At 51.3% G+C, this 16393-nt stretch overlaps 1 protein-coding gene across 1 annotated transcript; it reads right to left on the minus strand.

Moving 5' to 3' along the window:
- Positions 1 to 11903: 11903 nt before the first annotated feature.
- On the minus strand, positions 11904 to 14660 carry LOC123284090 (ral guanine nucleotide dissociation stimulator-like). Its single transcript, XM_070480929.1, has 7 exons — positions 14595 to 14660; positions 14441 to 14494; positions 13948 to 14022; positions 13351 to 13383; positions 12864 to 12985; positions 12554 to 12657; positions 11904 to 12229 (listed from the first exon to the last, which is right to left on the minus strand). The coding sequence occupies exons 2-7, from the start codon at positions 14480 to 14482 to the stop codon at positions 12072 to 12074; spliced, it is 534 nt and encodes a 177-aa protein (XP_070337030.1). The 5' UTR covers positions 14483 to 14494; positions 14595 to 14660; the 3' UTR covers positions 11904 to 12071.
- Positions 14661 to 16393: the final 1733 nt, after the last annotated feature.

The raw sequence follows: 16393 nt of genomic DNA on the forward strand, positions 1-16393 counted from the left end.
GGAGCCACGTGGTCATAGATTCCAGGGACCAGAATATGACCCGATGAGTCTACAAGGCTACCTACAAGATACACCCAGGAAACAAAGCCACATGGAGTCACCAGTATGCTGATGTTCTGGCCCTGGAGCAGGATCATGGGGGACTCTCCTGGGCTTGCAGCAGACCTTGTGACCGGCCCTGGTGCCCACAGCAGAGCCACTGACAACAACTCACATCCCAGAGGTGATGGTCAGAAGAAAGAGCTGGTCACCAGGCAAACTCAGCCTGAGTTGGACCCGCGTGAATGTCCACCTTGTCAATGGAGGGATGAAAACACACGGCTCTGCAGTAAATTCCATTGGGTATGACCTACCTGCATTATATCCCAGTTCTCAACTCCACCTTTATATCATAAACAAGCTTCTTTTTTTAAATTTTATCTTATCCTGAGTTAAAAAGTAACACGTTCATTATTAAGAAACTTTTTTTTTGAGGAAGATTAGCCCTGAGCTAACTACTGCCAATCCTCCTCTTTTTGCTGAGGAAGACTGGCTCTGAGCTAACATCCGTGCCTATCGTCCTCTACTTTATACGTGGGATGCCTACCACAGCATGGCTTTTGCCAAGCGGTGCCATGTCCGCACCTGGGATCCAAACCAGCAAACCCCAGGCTGCCGAGAAGCAGAACGTGCAAACTTAACCACTGCGCCACTGGGCCGGCCCCCAAAATTTTCAATATATATGTTTATATATATATATATATATTTATATATATATACATACCTGAGAAACTGAAAACCATCATTCCTTCTCAATGTTTCTCCTCCTACATACACCATAATAATATAATAAATACTCATCTTTAATCAAAAGCATAATATCCCTGAGGTCTAGTCTATGAGATATACATCATGACCACAAAAGCCTCCACAGTGAATAAGAAGATACTCAAATCTGTTCTTTATGAAAGAGTTGTGGACCAAGAGGAATGGGGGAAAATCATCAGTGACTATCTATAAAAGAAACAGAAGTCAAGATTTAGCAAACACTGCTCAATATCTTGAGAAAGTACTTATCAAAGATACAATGCAACTAGCAAGTAGACGAACAGAAATGACAGGAAAATGTCTCCAGGGCAGCCAACTTAATCCCCATTCAAGTAAAGACACTTCATAAAGATACGCTTCATATTCTTGATGGGACAGTCTTTCTTGACAATATCAGAAAATTACTGCGAAGCACTGTACTTTCAAATCTTTCTGTTAAAGTCGATAATTACAAAGCACAGAGTTGAAGGCTCTGTGAGGATGGATGCCTTCCACCTAGTGATTGGACACCTGCTGTGTTCTAGGCCCCAGAGGAATGAATACACAGGACAGCACTGTCTCTGACCACAAAAGGCTAAATATCAAGTGTGACCCGACATGAGCAGACCACCAGGTGGCTGGCTCTGTAGAGACACAATTAAAGCCAAGGTAAACACTCTACCAAAATCTACAGTAGTGGGGACGGCAGTAGTGCGATACCTAACGGGCTTCCCAGCACTCTGAGAATGATCATAGACAGCAAAGCCCTGAGGTCTGAGGGTGTCAAGGCAGCAAAATGTGAAGCAATGTCATCACTGTTCTGGTTTTCAACCACATCCTCCTTGGGCCCCCTCTCCTGGTCCTCCGAGGACTTTGCCCAGACTTGTGTAATCCCACTTTGGGGACAGTACTGCAGATTGTTGTGCATGCATCAGCCTCCCTGCAGGTCCTGAGTTATGGAATTCTCCTCATTTAGCCCAATCAAGCATGTTGTACATTGAGTAAATGACACAAACTCATTAGTAAAATTCAAGTCAAAATAATAAGCTGAGCACTGAGTGATTGGGACTTGCACTGATTGGCAGTCCACCCTCTAGCACCCTCACCAAAATCAAAACAAAACATCAAAGTACCGCCAATAATACAATCACTAAGTCTTCCCTTTAGGGTATGTCCCTCAACTTCTGCTGGCATTCTTGTGTGGAAGAACAGAGCTGCAAAGATGAATAAGAGACAGACCCTGCTCACAAACCAGCCAGAAAGATGCAGGGTAAAGAAATAACTCTGGGTCCACGTGCAAAGAGCTCTAAAGAGGGGCAAACCGTCAGGAGCACAGAGAGCACACAGTGAACCAGCCAAGGAGGAAGCGTCAGGGAAGACGACTGCATCACAGTGGGGCCTCAGAGGTTGAGTAGGAGGCGACAGGCACAGTCTCAGTGGTGAGAAGAGAGATGCATGTCTGAAACATCCAGATTGACAACAACGAAGACCCGAAATACTCTAGCAGCCAGGATGCTCAGTGTCCACTTATGACACTGAGCTGTGACATTTTTCCTGTCAATTTAGCTGGTGTTACCAGACATTACCACAGTGCGTGTTTGTGTATTGGGGGATTCAGATGTCATTAGCAAATTAGGCTGTGATTTGAGCAGCGCGGGCTCTCCACATGTCACTGCACATCTCCCGAAGAACTGCCCGGCCCGCTCCACGGTGTAGGTTTCCACCTCAGACCCTGTTTTCTCAGGACACGGAGCAGCCGTCCCAGCTGCTGGCTCAGGCTGTGCCAGCAGACACACATCCTGACAGGAGAGAAGCATAATGTCCTCCTTTTCCTTCCCTTTACATCCTACGGTGCCTTGATAATTGATGCATCCTTCCGTGCTTCATAAATATTTCAGACCTTCACCGAGCCTTTCGAATCTAAAAACTTCTTACCTTTCCTCTCACTTTCCACCAATGGGATCATCTCCTACTATGTTGATGAGTTAGATCATTACAAGAAATACTTGAGCTCACTGCCACAAAGTCTACAAATATCCCACCATTCTTAACCATCAATGACTCCTCTACTGATTCCATTGAAAATTCATCTTGATCCTTGGTTTAGCCTAATTGTCTCCCTTCTTCCTCCTCTCTAGAGAAGTTTTATTATTGAGTCCAAATGTCATATTCTCTACTAGCAACCTCCCCTCCCCTCCCCCATCGAATTCCTTTCACTCATTCAATCTCTTCATTATTGAAACAACAGCCTCTCCTGAACCCATTTCTGTCTAGTTCTCGCCCCATGTCTTCCTTCCCCTTCACAATGAACCTGAAAGATCAGTGTTCATGGAATTACCATCTCCTCACTCCCCCACACTTCAGACTTACTGAATCACCAATGGTCTGTGTATTAATCAATCTTGATAATATCACAGCTATCTCCCCATAATTAAATCCAAAGAGTGTTTCTGCATCTTTCTATTACTTGGAACAAACGCAGAACTGGGCCACGATTGTCTTTTGGAATGATTCCCTGTCCTCGGTTTCTCGACATCTCAGGCTCCTGACTGCCTGTGAACCAGCTCACACTCCCTGGTGTCCTTCACAGGGTCCTTCTCACACAGCACTATTGCGAAAGCTCAGGACTCAATGTGAGCCCTATTCTCTCCATTGACCCTACGTTGTCTCAGTACTCTTGTGCATTTCTTCTATTGCTTCAATGCCTTCCACTGTTATCTCTATGATGACGATGTCTAAAAACCACGTCCAGATCTTATTTCTGAGCTATAATGCTACAGGTGTATGTTATAGGCACCTTAAGCAAACATATTTCCAACGGAAGCTGTTAACTCCCCCTCGCCAACTAGACACCCCTTCACCTCTCGGTCTCCGATCTCGTCTGATGACTACAGTTGACATCCAGGGAGTGATGTTTAACGCAAACTCTCAGAACCACCTGACAGAACAAGCACTGCTGCTGCCAGCACACTGAGCAGTCACCCTTCATCTCCGCCCCAGGATCCACACACGTATTCCTACTCTATACTCCGTTTCAGTTCAAAACGTCAGGTCCTCCGAGATCCCTTTGTTCAAACTGCTGCTGAAGTAAGCCTTCCCTCCCCGCCTGTTGTCTGGTGACTTTCCCTTCAGGCCACTGTGGAACAAATTAGGACATTCTTTTCATTGCATATTGTGTAACCTTTGAAATTGTCTCAAATAATAGTAAAATGATTATAATCACAGTGGATATTTGACAACTGAGATATGAAAGTAGAGAGCAGAATCCTGATTTTATAAGAACAAATGCATGTTTACCTCTGCAGGGAAAGTTCATCCTCTATCGCACCAAACAGCATCCTCCCAGGGGATGAGACAGTGAAGCACGAGGCCTGTGCTCATTAAAGAACAAGGTTCCTGCCAGGAGGCCAGTAAGTTTGTTTTTCCATTGTTGCACCTCACAGTTAGACGCTTTGCGTGCCCTACGTGAGCAATTCATTTGATTTTTTTTGTTTCTTTTCCAGATTGGCGCCTGAACCAACATCTGTTGCCAATCTTTTTCTTCTTCTTCCCCTTCTTCTTCTCCCCAACCTCCCCTCCCCAGTTCATAGTTGTGTATCCTAGTTGTAGGACCTTCTGGTTGTGCCATGTGGGATGCCCTCTCAGCATGGCCTGATGAGCCGTGCCATGTGCCTGCCCAGGATCCCAACCCTGGGCTGCTGAAGCAGGGCACGGGAACTCCACCACGCGGCCGTGGGGCTGGCCCCCCAACTCATTGAATTTAACATGTGCTCTCTCTCTCTCTCTCTCTCTCTCTGGGTTGTCTTGTTTCAGTTTCGATGGGCTGGGGAGTAAGGTGAACATCCCTGAGGACTCCCCTTGCTGAGTGGACATGTGTGGTCCTGGTGAAAGCCCTCACCCAGTGGGGCTCCTAGAGATGTGACTCAGGGCCACTAATTCCCTTTTGGTGCCTGGCAAACTGGGACTCATCTTCCTCTGTCTGCTATTTGCTCTGTATTATGTCTGCTCCTTTGGAAGACAAAAATTTGTGTCCAAAGGGAAAGTTCCAGAAATGCTTCCAGGGATGATGATGGGACTTTGATTTCCAAGTGAGTATTTCTGGCATCTGATTCAATTCCGTTGTCATTAATGAAAAGCTGGCTCGTTCTGGATTGGTTCCATCCTTTCACAGCGATAGCACCATCTTCTACGGTCATTACCAAAAATGATCATTTCGTTTGAAAGCTCTTCCCTTAGAAGCCACTGCTGTGTTAGTACTTTATCAAGTTAAAACACTTAATTTTACATGCCTGGGTTTCTGTTTTGGTTTTTTGGTTTTTGAAAGCAGCTGAGCATGTTTGAACTGAAAATGAAAAGTATTTATTATGGAAGTACCCATGCTACCTCATTAGGATAGAAGAGGACATATCATTTATTTGTTATAAGATGCGAAAATTCAGAAGTTTTCCCTTGATCGGTAAAATTGCCCCTCTCAAGAAAGTTTTTTTTCTTGATGTTCAGTAACTTATTTTGGAGACCCACGGGGTCATGTCCAGTGAGATAGTTCTGTTGGAGTGAGGATAGTGCTGCTACAACCTGTCCTTCATGCCACCTGCGACATGCCCTACTCTGCACCAAAGACCAAGGACGGTCCTTCTGAAGACAGGGCTATGTTTGCATTATGAGTTGAGAGATGCTGCAAAGACCTCCTATGGTTTCCCTTCTACCCTACACTACACAAATAGACACTTATGCTTTTAAGTCTTGACATTTCATCTCGAGTGTCTGTTAAAACGTGAGTATCTAGGATAGAAAGCGGCTGTCATCCAGAATCTTACCAGGGTTTCCTGCTGGCCACTTTGGAGGACAGAGCAGAGTGACCCACTAGGGGAGGGGCGCATGACTGCCGGGCCTTGGGGAAGAGCTGACCGGAAGCTGACTCACCAAGGACCGTCCATGCTTGTCTTGGTTGGCAGTGACAGCAGCTGAACGCAACTTAAAGGATTTTAATTTGCATGCAGCTTTGCACAACAACTTTCCATCTTACTTCATCCTCCTTGCTTCCTGTGACATTTGGGGATAGGATAGTTTCAGGGATTCACTGAACTTGTTTACAATGTTCAAATAGTCTTGTATGATGTGTGCGCTTGTTAATTGAGGTATAATTGACATATACTTTATATTAGTTTCATTTGTACAATATAATGATTTGCATGTATCGTGAAATAATCACCACGATAAGTCTAACTAACGTCTGTCCCCAGACGTAGTCAATATTCATCTTCTGGGTGAGGACATGTTGTGTTTTAAGGTGCAGAAGAATCGGTAATGATGTCATACTTTTCCGTATACAACTTGATGAATTTGAACATAAGTGTCCACCCATGAGACCATCACCACCATCGAGGCCATAAACATATCCATCATCTACCAAAGTTTTCTCCCACCCCCTTTACTATTATCATTATTTTGTTTTAAGAACACTTAACAGAATATATACTCTGTTAGAAATTTTAAGGACAAAACACAATACCGTGAGATTGCTACATTATACGCTAGGTTTAATTTTTAGAGGAACCTCCAGACTATTTTCCATCATTACAGTATTAGTTTACATTCCCATCAGCAGTTGCAAGGCTTCCCTTGCCTCCACAACCTCACCAACATTTGTCACCTCTACTTTTTTTGATAATAGCCGCCCTAACCGGTGTCAAGTGATATCTCCTTGTGGTTTTGATTTGCATTTCCCTAAAGATTAGTGATGCTGAGCACCTTTTCATGTGGCTGTTGGCCATTTGTGTGTCTTCTTTGGAAAAATGGCTATTCTACTCCTTTGCCCATTTGTTAACTGAGTGCCTTGGTGTTTTTGCTATTGACCCGAGAGATGAAAAAAGAAAAAAAATGTCCAGGCATTATGGATGCTTCCCAGTTGATGCAGATGATTTTGTCTTTATGGTGATGACAAAATATCGTGTTGTGTGCTTTTTCTTCAGCAGTTATCATAAGACTAGCAGTAGAATGGCAAAGCAGATAATCAGGATCTCCCGGGTTTCCAGTTTTACAACACAAATAAGACGAGTGGTAAGGAATTTTTGATTATTTCAAGGAAATTATTGAGATCACAGTCCGTGGAATGTAGGACTGACAGGTCCACGAGGAAATTAAAGTGAGGACATGGTGATCTGGCATCACTTCCGATCGGAAGGAACAGGTATCTTCTGTATGAATGTTTGAAGACATATTGGAAATCAGGAATTTGTGGTGGATGAATACATTTTCTGAAGGGTTTATTTCTTTATTTAGGAGGAAGATTACCCTGAGCTAACATCTGTGCCAGTCTTCCTCTCCTTTGTCCGTGGGATGCCTCCGAAGCGTGGCCGATGAGTGGAGTAGGTCTGCACCTGGGATCTGAACCCGCAAACCTCAGGCCCCTGAAGCAGAGCACACACAACTTTAACCACTCAGCCATGGGGCTGGACTCTAACTTATTTAGTTGTGAACATGATCGTTTGGGTTATGTAAATGTCGGGACCTGGGAGTGAGTCGCTAAGAGTGGGGTAGTTGATAATGTCACAATTGATTTAGACCCTAAAGAGGCTAAGAGCAACAACTGGCCAATGGGTTAACCAAAGGAATAGTCAGAAAACACAGAAAGGATGGGAATGGGGATCTATAGTAAGCTGGGGGATCACGTGTCCTCAGAGAGAGTGCCAGGACTTGCACAGAGGAGAATGGCAAGAGCAATAAAAGAGAATAAAATCACACTGAAACAAGGAGGGGGTGTTACGAGATGGGGGAGGAAAACTGATCTGGAGCAGTCCTGAGTTTTGACCTTGAGCTTTCTGTCCTTGACCCAAATCTGCTTGACGATGTCCTGGGACACAGGTCAGAAGAGCTCCAGAGGGAGAGAGGAAGGGTGGAAGTACAGGGAAACTGAGATAATTGTCCTAAGAAGCCATGCTTCATTTCTCATTTGGGTCCAGTTTCATGATTACTTTTACAGGATGAGAGGAAAAGAAGTGATGATGGTCAAGTCTTCGCAGAGGAAGCTGCGTGATCGTGGGAATCAACCCAAACCAAAGCCCGGATTAAGAATTCCCATCTCTTTGAGGATGCGCAGTTACATATTCAGAAGGCCAGTTGCTAGAATGCCATCCCACCCAGCAGTGAGGGGTCACTGGGAGAGCACGTGGCACCAGCCCCAACAGGTCTGCTGGCAGGAGAGAAGTGGCAAGCCCTTTGGAACTTGCCGTAGCCTTGCAAAATTGCACCTTGCAGCAGAGGTGAATTCCTGCGGGGTGCGCTCGCATGGGCTGCCCCGTCCAGTCCCACACACACCCCTGCCCTTCCTCAGATTTGGCAGAGATGATTCTGGGAACTGGTCTGGGCATCCCACAGCTCCACAGCCAACAATTGCTGGTGACTGTGGAAGATCTGAGCAAACAGGAGGGGACAGGGAAGAGGGCGGGAGAGAGCAATTGTGGACAGGCTCAGCAGCGAGGCAGAGAAAGTGAGCGCCCAAGAAGGATGTGCTGACAGCACCAGGAAAGAGAGGAGACGCTGGTGCCCCTGTGATGGAGCCCGGCACTTCACTGACGTCTCCTTGAAGGGTCCCACGTTTTCTTGCTTGAGCTCTTGCAACTTCAAGACATACCAATCCTTTTCTTTTATTAAACTCCTCTGTGGGACATAGGAAGCATAGACAGGGATTTCTTGTGGAGGAGAGACTGGATTTCAGCTGAGTAGAGCAAGGAGGTCTTTCCGTTTCACGGTGCTCTCGCATTTTCCTTTCCGAAGTATATTATGTATCTGCGCTTGAAAGTCACAGAGAGTTACCGATTCGCGGGATGATTCCGTTGTCGCCCTCACAGCGACACAGTAAAACCTACCTAGTCGGAATGGATCATTCCTTCTGTGTAATACTCCGGTAGATTCCAAAGATCATTTCAAAAGCGCTGGTATATCTCTGTTCTCAAATAAGAGGTCTGCTTCCAGGTCTCCATTTTTCTGCTCTTTATTGCATGTTAATTCAGAGTTGCAAGGAGGAAATACCACATTCGCCTCAATCTTTAGATCTCTATGTGCTGGAAATTGGATTCACAGAAATGGACAAGGCCTTTGGGGGATCGTGCTGTCAACAGAGACCTTTTCCGGTATCAGCAACGTGACAATAAACCGCTGCTTGTTAGGACTTGATTGTCTATTGGAGGGATGGAGCTTGCAGTATTATGGAAATCCTCTTTAGAATTGCTTACCTTCACGTGACAGATTTATCAGTTTCTGAGAGTGATGTGTTAAAAAATGACCTAGGGTGGCTCAGGGCTTAAACTGGCCCACTCCACTTTGGAGGCCCGGCACTGGCACGTTCGGGTCACGGTTGTGGACATTCACACCGCTTATCGGGCCATGCTGTGGCAGACATCCCACATGTTAAATAGAGGAAGATGGGCACAGATCTTAGCCCAAGGCTAGTCTTCCTCAAGGGGAAAAAAGAAAAAAAACCGAGGAAGATTGGCAATGGATGTTAGCTCAGGGTGAATCTTAGCCCTTGGGCATCTTCAGCTGTGGTCATTTGCAAAATATGTAGACCATGCATGTACTGGGCAAGCCCAGGCAGGACAGCGCAACCGGCCTCCCGCCTGGCTGCTTGGGGCTGCTTGTTGTGGAGCCTCTGCTGGAACCGTCTGCGTGGATTCAGTGCAGAGAATGATGACAACGGACTGCCTGGCTTCTCCCTCAGAGTTTCCCCTGAGTTTTCTCCATCTTGACATGCAAAGCAGACACTGTGTGGAGCCCTCGTGTTCCTCTGGGACTCGGGCTTCCCTCTGCTCCTCAGCCTGGAGAGGAGGAAGCCCACGTGTGGACTTCAGGAGATTCCTGACGGCGTTTTGTGGGCTAGCACGTCCTGGGCTTGAAGTCCCCAGGGAATGAGCAGAATCCAATCCAGGTAGGACTGCCATGACCCGGACCCTTCAGGAAGGCAGGTTATGGTCCCCTAACCAGGCAGAGCACCATGACCAGCCGCGGGGTTTGTGGAGGGCGAAGGGAAGATGAAATGGGTCCTGGAAGAAGGTGCTTATAAATACCAGCTACCGAGAGGGAACCAGCTGCAAAAGCGTGCATTTGAGGAGTATGAGTATTATTTCTTGATTCTGTTTGGAATAAGTTAGAGTGCATGATATATTTGTGTGTGAGTGAACATATATATATAGCTGTCTCTCTAAAATTTATATCAAAGTAACATAAAGACTGATGAGATACAGGTGCTGCACATGTGGGCCTCTTTTTGTTGGCGATCAGTTCATTTTTGGCCATTGGAAGCCCAAAGAGGCAACGAGTTATTGTCCTCTGCCGTCTGGTAGGCTCATGACAAACAAAGCGCTGCAACCAAAGGGTCGGCTCTCAGGAGCCTCACGGCCCTGTGAGGGAAACCCCTTGGACACGGTGTCTTCCTCCTGGGCCTGGACTAGCCTTGGGACTTGGCACTTCTCTTTCTCTGTGGCGGGAAGGTACAGCCGGCTCCGGCTTCCATTTAGAAAGTCACCTTCCTGGATGGCTGTGCCATACCAAGAAGGGCCTGGGCTGCTGGGAACCAGCATTCCTCCTCAGCTGCTGGCCATACTGAGGAGGCCTCCCTGGCAGGGTTCACGCTGCTGTGTGTCTGGGTGACACTTGCAGCCATCAGAAAGGAGGGGAGAACTCAGAAGGGCCAAGCACTTCCTGTGGTCCTAGTCTTACAGGGGCTTTCCCGGGGTGGGTTGGGGGGGGGGGGCGTTCAAAATGCCAGGTGGTAACCCTCTAGCTCCTGGTCACCGGGTGGGTTCTTGGAGTGAGCTCGGAGCAGTGTCTGCTCACCACCAGACTGGAACTATTTAAATACTTTAATTTTGTCAGGCTGTGTTTACCCGTCATCCGTTTGCTTGCGTTCCCTGCTGGACCCCTCAACCACCCTCCTCTCACGACTCATCTCTGAAAGCTTCCAACGGGAAAGATTCACACCCACACCATAAACGGAGCATAAGGCTGGGCAAGAGAACACAGCCCTCCGAGGGGCTGCATGGACCGAGCGGCTCAGGTCCTCCTGCCCCGTTAGGATGAGTCAGAAACAACATGCCTGAGTGTGTGAACAGGTCATTGCCTGAGACCACACACCTCAGAACCACAGGGGCCCAGATGTCACCCTGGGCAGCGAGGGAGAGTATAGGTCATTCTTTGGCCAGGATTAGGGTATCTAATGTTTGCAAAGCAGACTCCACCCGTGATCCGTCAGACCCTGCCAGGGAGGAGTGGCCACGAGGTACGGGACAGAGAGGCCGAGGCATTCGAGGGAATTTCTGCCCTTCCAAGAATTGTAGAAGGAAGTGCACGGAGGCAGGGAATCCTGGTGGACAAGGAGCAGTGATGCGTCGGGAAGGAAGCCCAGATGCAGCCTTCAAAGCGGCATCACAGATCTGTCCCCCTGGATACCAAACTTGCAGGGAAAGGAATTCAGAGCCGTGGACCGGGATCCCAGAGGATTCCATCCAGGTGAAGGGTGAACATGGAGCCCCCAGAGGGGCCGGGGGAGGGAGGGTCCTGCCTGCCCTTAGTCCATCTGCACATGACCTTCTCCGGCCTTGACCCTCCACATGCACGTTTTGAGCTTTTACATCGTTCTCTGCACTTAGAGCTGCTGCTGTCCAGAGCCTCATTAGAAAACGACAAGTTCCTAACATCTGGTGAAGAGGAACCTCCACAAGAGAAGCCGAAAACGTGGCCTCTCCTCCAAAGGGGTGGAAAAGCAGCCACTGTCCTGGGGCAGGTCGTGGTGCTGGCCCGTGCCATTTGAAAGACACCCGCATTCCAGTGGTTGTTGCTCTGCCTGTGAAAGTACCTCCACCCTCTAAATGCCAGGAGTTCTGGGTGCTGTCTCTGCTCCTGGCCCACGTGAACCACACTGAAATGAACCCGTCCTCTGAGTAAGGGGGGGCGCGGAGGTGTCCTTCAGTATCCAGGGAGGGGCCTGGCCCTTCTCCCTTCTCTCACATACAATAAGCCGAGACCCTGCAAGATTTCTTCATTCCAGGAGGAACGCGAGAGTCTGTGTCTCCTTGACACGAGCACAGGAGGGGAAAGAACCAGACCGTGACTCGCAGGCTGGAACAGAAACAGGATTTTAACATCAAATTCAAAACTAGCACTAACTATTAACACGAAAGAAATACGGCCCCTTCCCAAGTGGTAAACAGGCGCTGGGGTGGAGATGCCAGGCCTGTGGGGTGGGGTCGTCCCCTCCCTCTTGGGCTCCAGGGGTCCCAGGAAAAGGCTTAGAATGTTCTTCTCCCCATCAGCATGGGAGGAGCCGGCCTGGGGCCCCGCGTGTTTCCCAGCTGTGTCCCCGCCGCTGAAGAGCAGGCTGCACTCGAGCTGTTGGAAGGACCGGGATCTGCCACTGTTGCTGGGTTCTGCGTCGGGGGTCTGGTGACTGAAGAGAAGACACTGATGACTGGGGGGTCACACCAGTATCCCAGCCCAACACCTCAGCCCCACTGCATTCTGCTCCAAACCTTGTCCTGAGTGTTCAGTCAACACTACCCCATTGTCCCTGACATGGGAGCTGGCATTTCGCTTCACCCATTTCACAGAAGAGGAAGCTGAGTCCCACAAAGGTCAAGGGAATTGTCCCTCACAGGCCTGGGCAGCAGTGGAGCTGGGATCCCCGTGCCGGCTGTCCATCTCCCTAGGCCCGTGCTTAGCCCGAAGCTTTCCGGAGCCCCTGGCTTCAGTCCCTGCCTGTCTGGACACTCACCGAGCCCTGAGCTGAGAGATGCGCGGTTCTTCCTGGGCAGGAAAAACCGGCGCATCTTGCCGGCCCTCTCCTGTGGGGGCTCCAGGTGGCAGGACAGGCTGTAGCTAAAGGACAGAGTGGACTTTTCAGCTACCGGGAGCCACACCTCAGGTGACCCTCCCAGAGACGGCCAGCAGTTGGAGTCCCAGGGCCCCACGGGTGACCATGCGACAAGCCCCGGGACTGACCCGGAAGCCACGGGCACGGGCTCCCTGGAGCTGGCCATCAGAGAGAGTCCGCCTTGCCCTCACCAACTCCTGCCCCGCCTCACCTCTCATCCTCGCTGAGGGGCTCCATGGCCTCGAACCAGGCCCCAAATCGCTCCTCAGCCTCAATGTGGTAAAGATGGACTGCCTCCTGGAGCAGGAAGATCTGCTGGGTGACTTTGAATTCCTGGGAGAAAGGGCATGATGCAGACGGGGCCTGGGTGGGGGACCGTGCTGGGGACTCAGACAGGTGAGAAGAGGGTCAAGGAGCTGGTCTGGGGTCTTGGCCCACATGGGAACCCTCCTTCCCTCCAATTCCGTGCAGGACTTGCTCGTTCTCACACTTGGCTTGAAATAGCTCCTCCTGCAGGAAGGTGTCCTTGGTGCCAGCCCCTTCCCCCACGCACCAGTGGGACGGCTTTCCCAGCTCTGGGTGCCGAACTCTCCCAAGAAAAGCAAGGCCCAAGGCATCGGGCCAGAGAAGGTCTTCCCCGGAGGAGTCTCTGATTGCCACAGCCCCACCCTCCGCACGGGGAGGCCACAGCTGCTCACCTCACTCCTTTTCTCATAATTGATCTCATTTCCCTGGAAGGCAGAGAGCCAAAGTCCATGAGCAACAGCCCCCTTAGCCCATAGCTAGCCCCCGTCTCCACCCTTTCTCAGGTTGCACTACCAGCAGGGTCGACCAGGGAGCAGGCGCTACCAGAAACAGGAATGGGTCCCGGGCAAGACTCTGAGCTCCAGAGCAAGGAGGCCACGGGGCTATGGCTCAGGGACATTCTAAGACAGCCCTCTCTGACAGACAGACAGACTGAGGCCTCAGGCAGGAAGGGATGCTCAGCCACTCGTGTGCTTCCTGCCTTGGAGGGGCCTGGCTTCACTCCCTGCAGGGGCGGGGCCTGAGGGAGAGGCTGAGTCCAGCTCAGACACACCCTCCAGCAGCTCCGCAGTCAGGCAGCCTGGACTGGCGGCTCACCTGGATCCTATATTCACTCATCACTAAGATGGGCATGACACCCAGCTCCCGGGGTGGCTGTGAGGCCCTCACGAGAGGACTCTGCCAAGGGTTGTGAGCTCAGGCCTCAGTGCAAGTCTCTCCTCCCAAATCTCCGAATCCTGATCCCCAGCCCCACCTCCAGGCTCACTCACCTCCAGGTAATCCTCCATGTTGGTGTCCAGCAGCAGCAGGTAATTGAGGAATGTGCCAAGGAAGGGGATGAGCCCCTGTGCCAGCGGGGTGGAGATGGTGATGAGATCCCGCTCTCAGGAGCCGTCAAAGACCTCTCCTCCACTCCTCACCCCAGCCTCCTGCCCAGCCCAAGCTACCCACCTAGGCGGCCTCCCCCCAGTTTCCTCCTCTTCTCTCCTCCAGGAACCCCAAACTCCTGCAGGCACCTCCCAGCAGCCGGCTCTGGCAAAACCCAGGGTACGTGGTCCCCGCCCCTCCCTGTCCCAAATCCGTTGTGCGCCCATCCGTTCCAGGCCTCCTCCTGGTCACTTCCAATGCAGGCATTTCAGGTCTGTGGCACCAGGAGCAGGGCTGGAGGAGAAAGGCTCCCTCTCTGCTGGTAGAGACCTCCGGCTAGGAAGGGGAGTCCCCTCTCCTGCGACTCCTGGGCCCCTCCTCCACAGGCACCCTTACCTTCTGGGCACCTATGGGGCCCGTCTCCAGGCTGGTCAACATAGAGGTCGCCTCCTGCCAGGGTGTTGACAGGGCCAGTGAGCCGATGCTCCCCTCCAAGTGTCCTCCCAGACCCCTCCCAGATCGGGGACCCTGGACATGTGGCCCCAGTCACCTGGTGCCCCTGCGGCTCCCACCTCCAGGGTGCTCTGCTTCCAGAGCCATCCCAGCTCCAACACTCACTCCTGTGTGACCTTGGGCCCGCCCAGGCCTCCCTGAACCTGTTACCTCGTCTGGAAGGTTTGACGAACTCTGTCTGCCTCCCACAGTCTCCTGAGGCCCAAGCGTCATCTGACCGTCATCACTGCTCTCCGCTCAAGCCTGCCTTTGGAGCCAGGTCCAAGCTCCCCACATTCCTCCCCACCCTTGAGCCTCGTCACCCACTGTGAGGCCTGCACCACGGCTCATCTCCCTCTGGCTCCCAGATGAGGAGACCAAGGCCCACACAGGGGCAGGGACTTGCTCAGGGGACCCCAGAGGAGAGGCTGCTCCCCCTCCCAGCCACAGGCCCTGTCTCCTCTGCCCTTCACACCACCCTCTGCCCAGCCGCTGACCACAGTGCTGTCCTCGGGACTCTCAGACTGTGTTCGGGCCCCCAGCTGGGCCGAGCCATGGATGGAGGGAGATGAGGTGTCTCAGGAGGCCTGGTCAAGTGGCTTCTGCCAGCCCCAACCCCCAGGAGTCTCTGATCCCAGGCCGAGGCCAAGGCCTTGCTAAAGCCCTCAGCTCCCTAGGATCCCCTCAGGGAGTTCCCCTGCACAGAATTCTTTCTTCATCCGCTCAGGATGGGGACCCCGAATGCCACGTCTGACTAGCAGGGGAGGGGGCGACCAGGGCACTGCGGGGTGGCATTTCCCTTCTGTTTTACGAGGAAACTTCTGACGTCTGGGCAGGAAGGATCCCTGAAGAAGCCATCAGTTCCCTGGGCACTTGCCCTTGCCCTCCGGGGCACATGTCATCGCCAACAAGGACCTGGGTGAGCATCCCACTGGGACTGTCTGCAGCGCCCACTTTAGGGGCCAGAGTGGGGAGTCACCGAGGGGACACAGATCTGTCCCAGGTCCAGGGTCCGTCCCAAGGCTGGGAAGCCCCTGAGTGCCCCCGGCCCGTGGGATCCGGCAGTGCCCATCCCTCAGGCAGGCAGGGTGCCCTTCTTGCGAGGCACAGTGAAGACAGAAGGAGCAGTGGGGCCCTGGCTTCCTGAGCACAGACTGGGCTGACTTCGGAAGAAAGGAAGCCCGCCCACTCGCTCCAGCCAGTGGCCAGGAGGAAGATGCAGGGCAGCTGATGGAGCAGCATGGAAGCCAGACACCGGCACCTTCTGCCAGGTCCTCAGCCTCCTGGAACAGTCCAGCCCGCGCCATTCTATCCCATGCCCCTGGCCTCCTGTCCCAAACTGCCCCCACCTGCCCATGGAGCTAGCACATCCCTCTTCCTGTCCATCTTTTCCTGACCAACTTCACGTGACAGGAGAACCAAAGCTCATCCTGCCGGGTCCCCTCCCCTCTCGCTCCCCCTCCTTCCAGATGTGCAGCCTCCGTCTTACCTTCACCAGCTGCCTCCTGCTCACCCACTGGTCTTTGATGAACCTCTTCAACTTTCGAGAGCTCTTCCTGAGGGGAGAGGAAAGGAGGAAAGAAAACCCGGCGCGGTTGAAGGCGAAATGCCTTTTGTTGAGAACCCAGAAGGTTCCAAGGGCCTGGGGCCTGGACGAGGGTTTTCCCTGGGTTCTTCGGAGCTCTGAGGTCACCGTGGGACTCGGGTGGAGGCTCTCCTGCGGTCACCTGGGGCCTCCATTCCCACTCCGACTGAGCACACTGTTTCTAACAGTGTTGGTTGCCAATGAGGGCTCCGTTGCTGCGAAGTACACCCTTGGAAATCTCCAGTGTGGCTCAATCCAGGATGTGACAAGGG

Source organism: Equus asinus, chromosome 12 (genome assembly GCF_041296235.1).
Source record: "Equus asinus isolate D_3611 breed Donkey chromosome 12, EquAss-T2T_v2, whole genome shotgun sequence".
Lineage (NCBI taxonomy): Eukaryota > Metazoa > Chordata > Mammalia > Perissodactyla > Equidae > Equus > Equus asinus.

What these genes read in the sequence shown, in the direction of transcription:
- LOC123284090 (XM_070480929.1), bottom strand. Translation starts at nt 14,482, where the DNA reads ATGTTGACCAGCCTGGAGACGGGCCCCATAGGTGCCCAGAAG. An exon ending in ACATGGAGGATTACCTGGAG is followed by an intron (nt 13,384 to 13,947) that starts GTGAGTGAGCCT and finishes TCTGCCTTCCAG; the next exon opens with GGAAATGAGATCAATTATGA. An exon ending in ATTATGAGAAAAGGAGTGAG is followed by an intron (nt 12,986 to 13,350) that starts GTGAGCAGCTGT and finishes CCTTTCTCCCAG; the next exon opens with GAATTCAAAGTCACCCAGCA.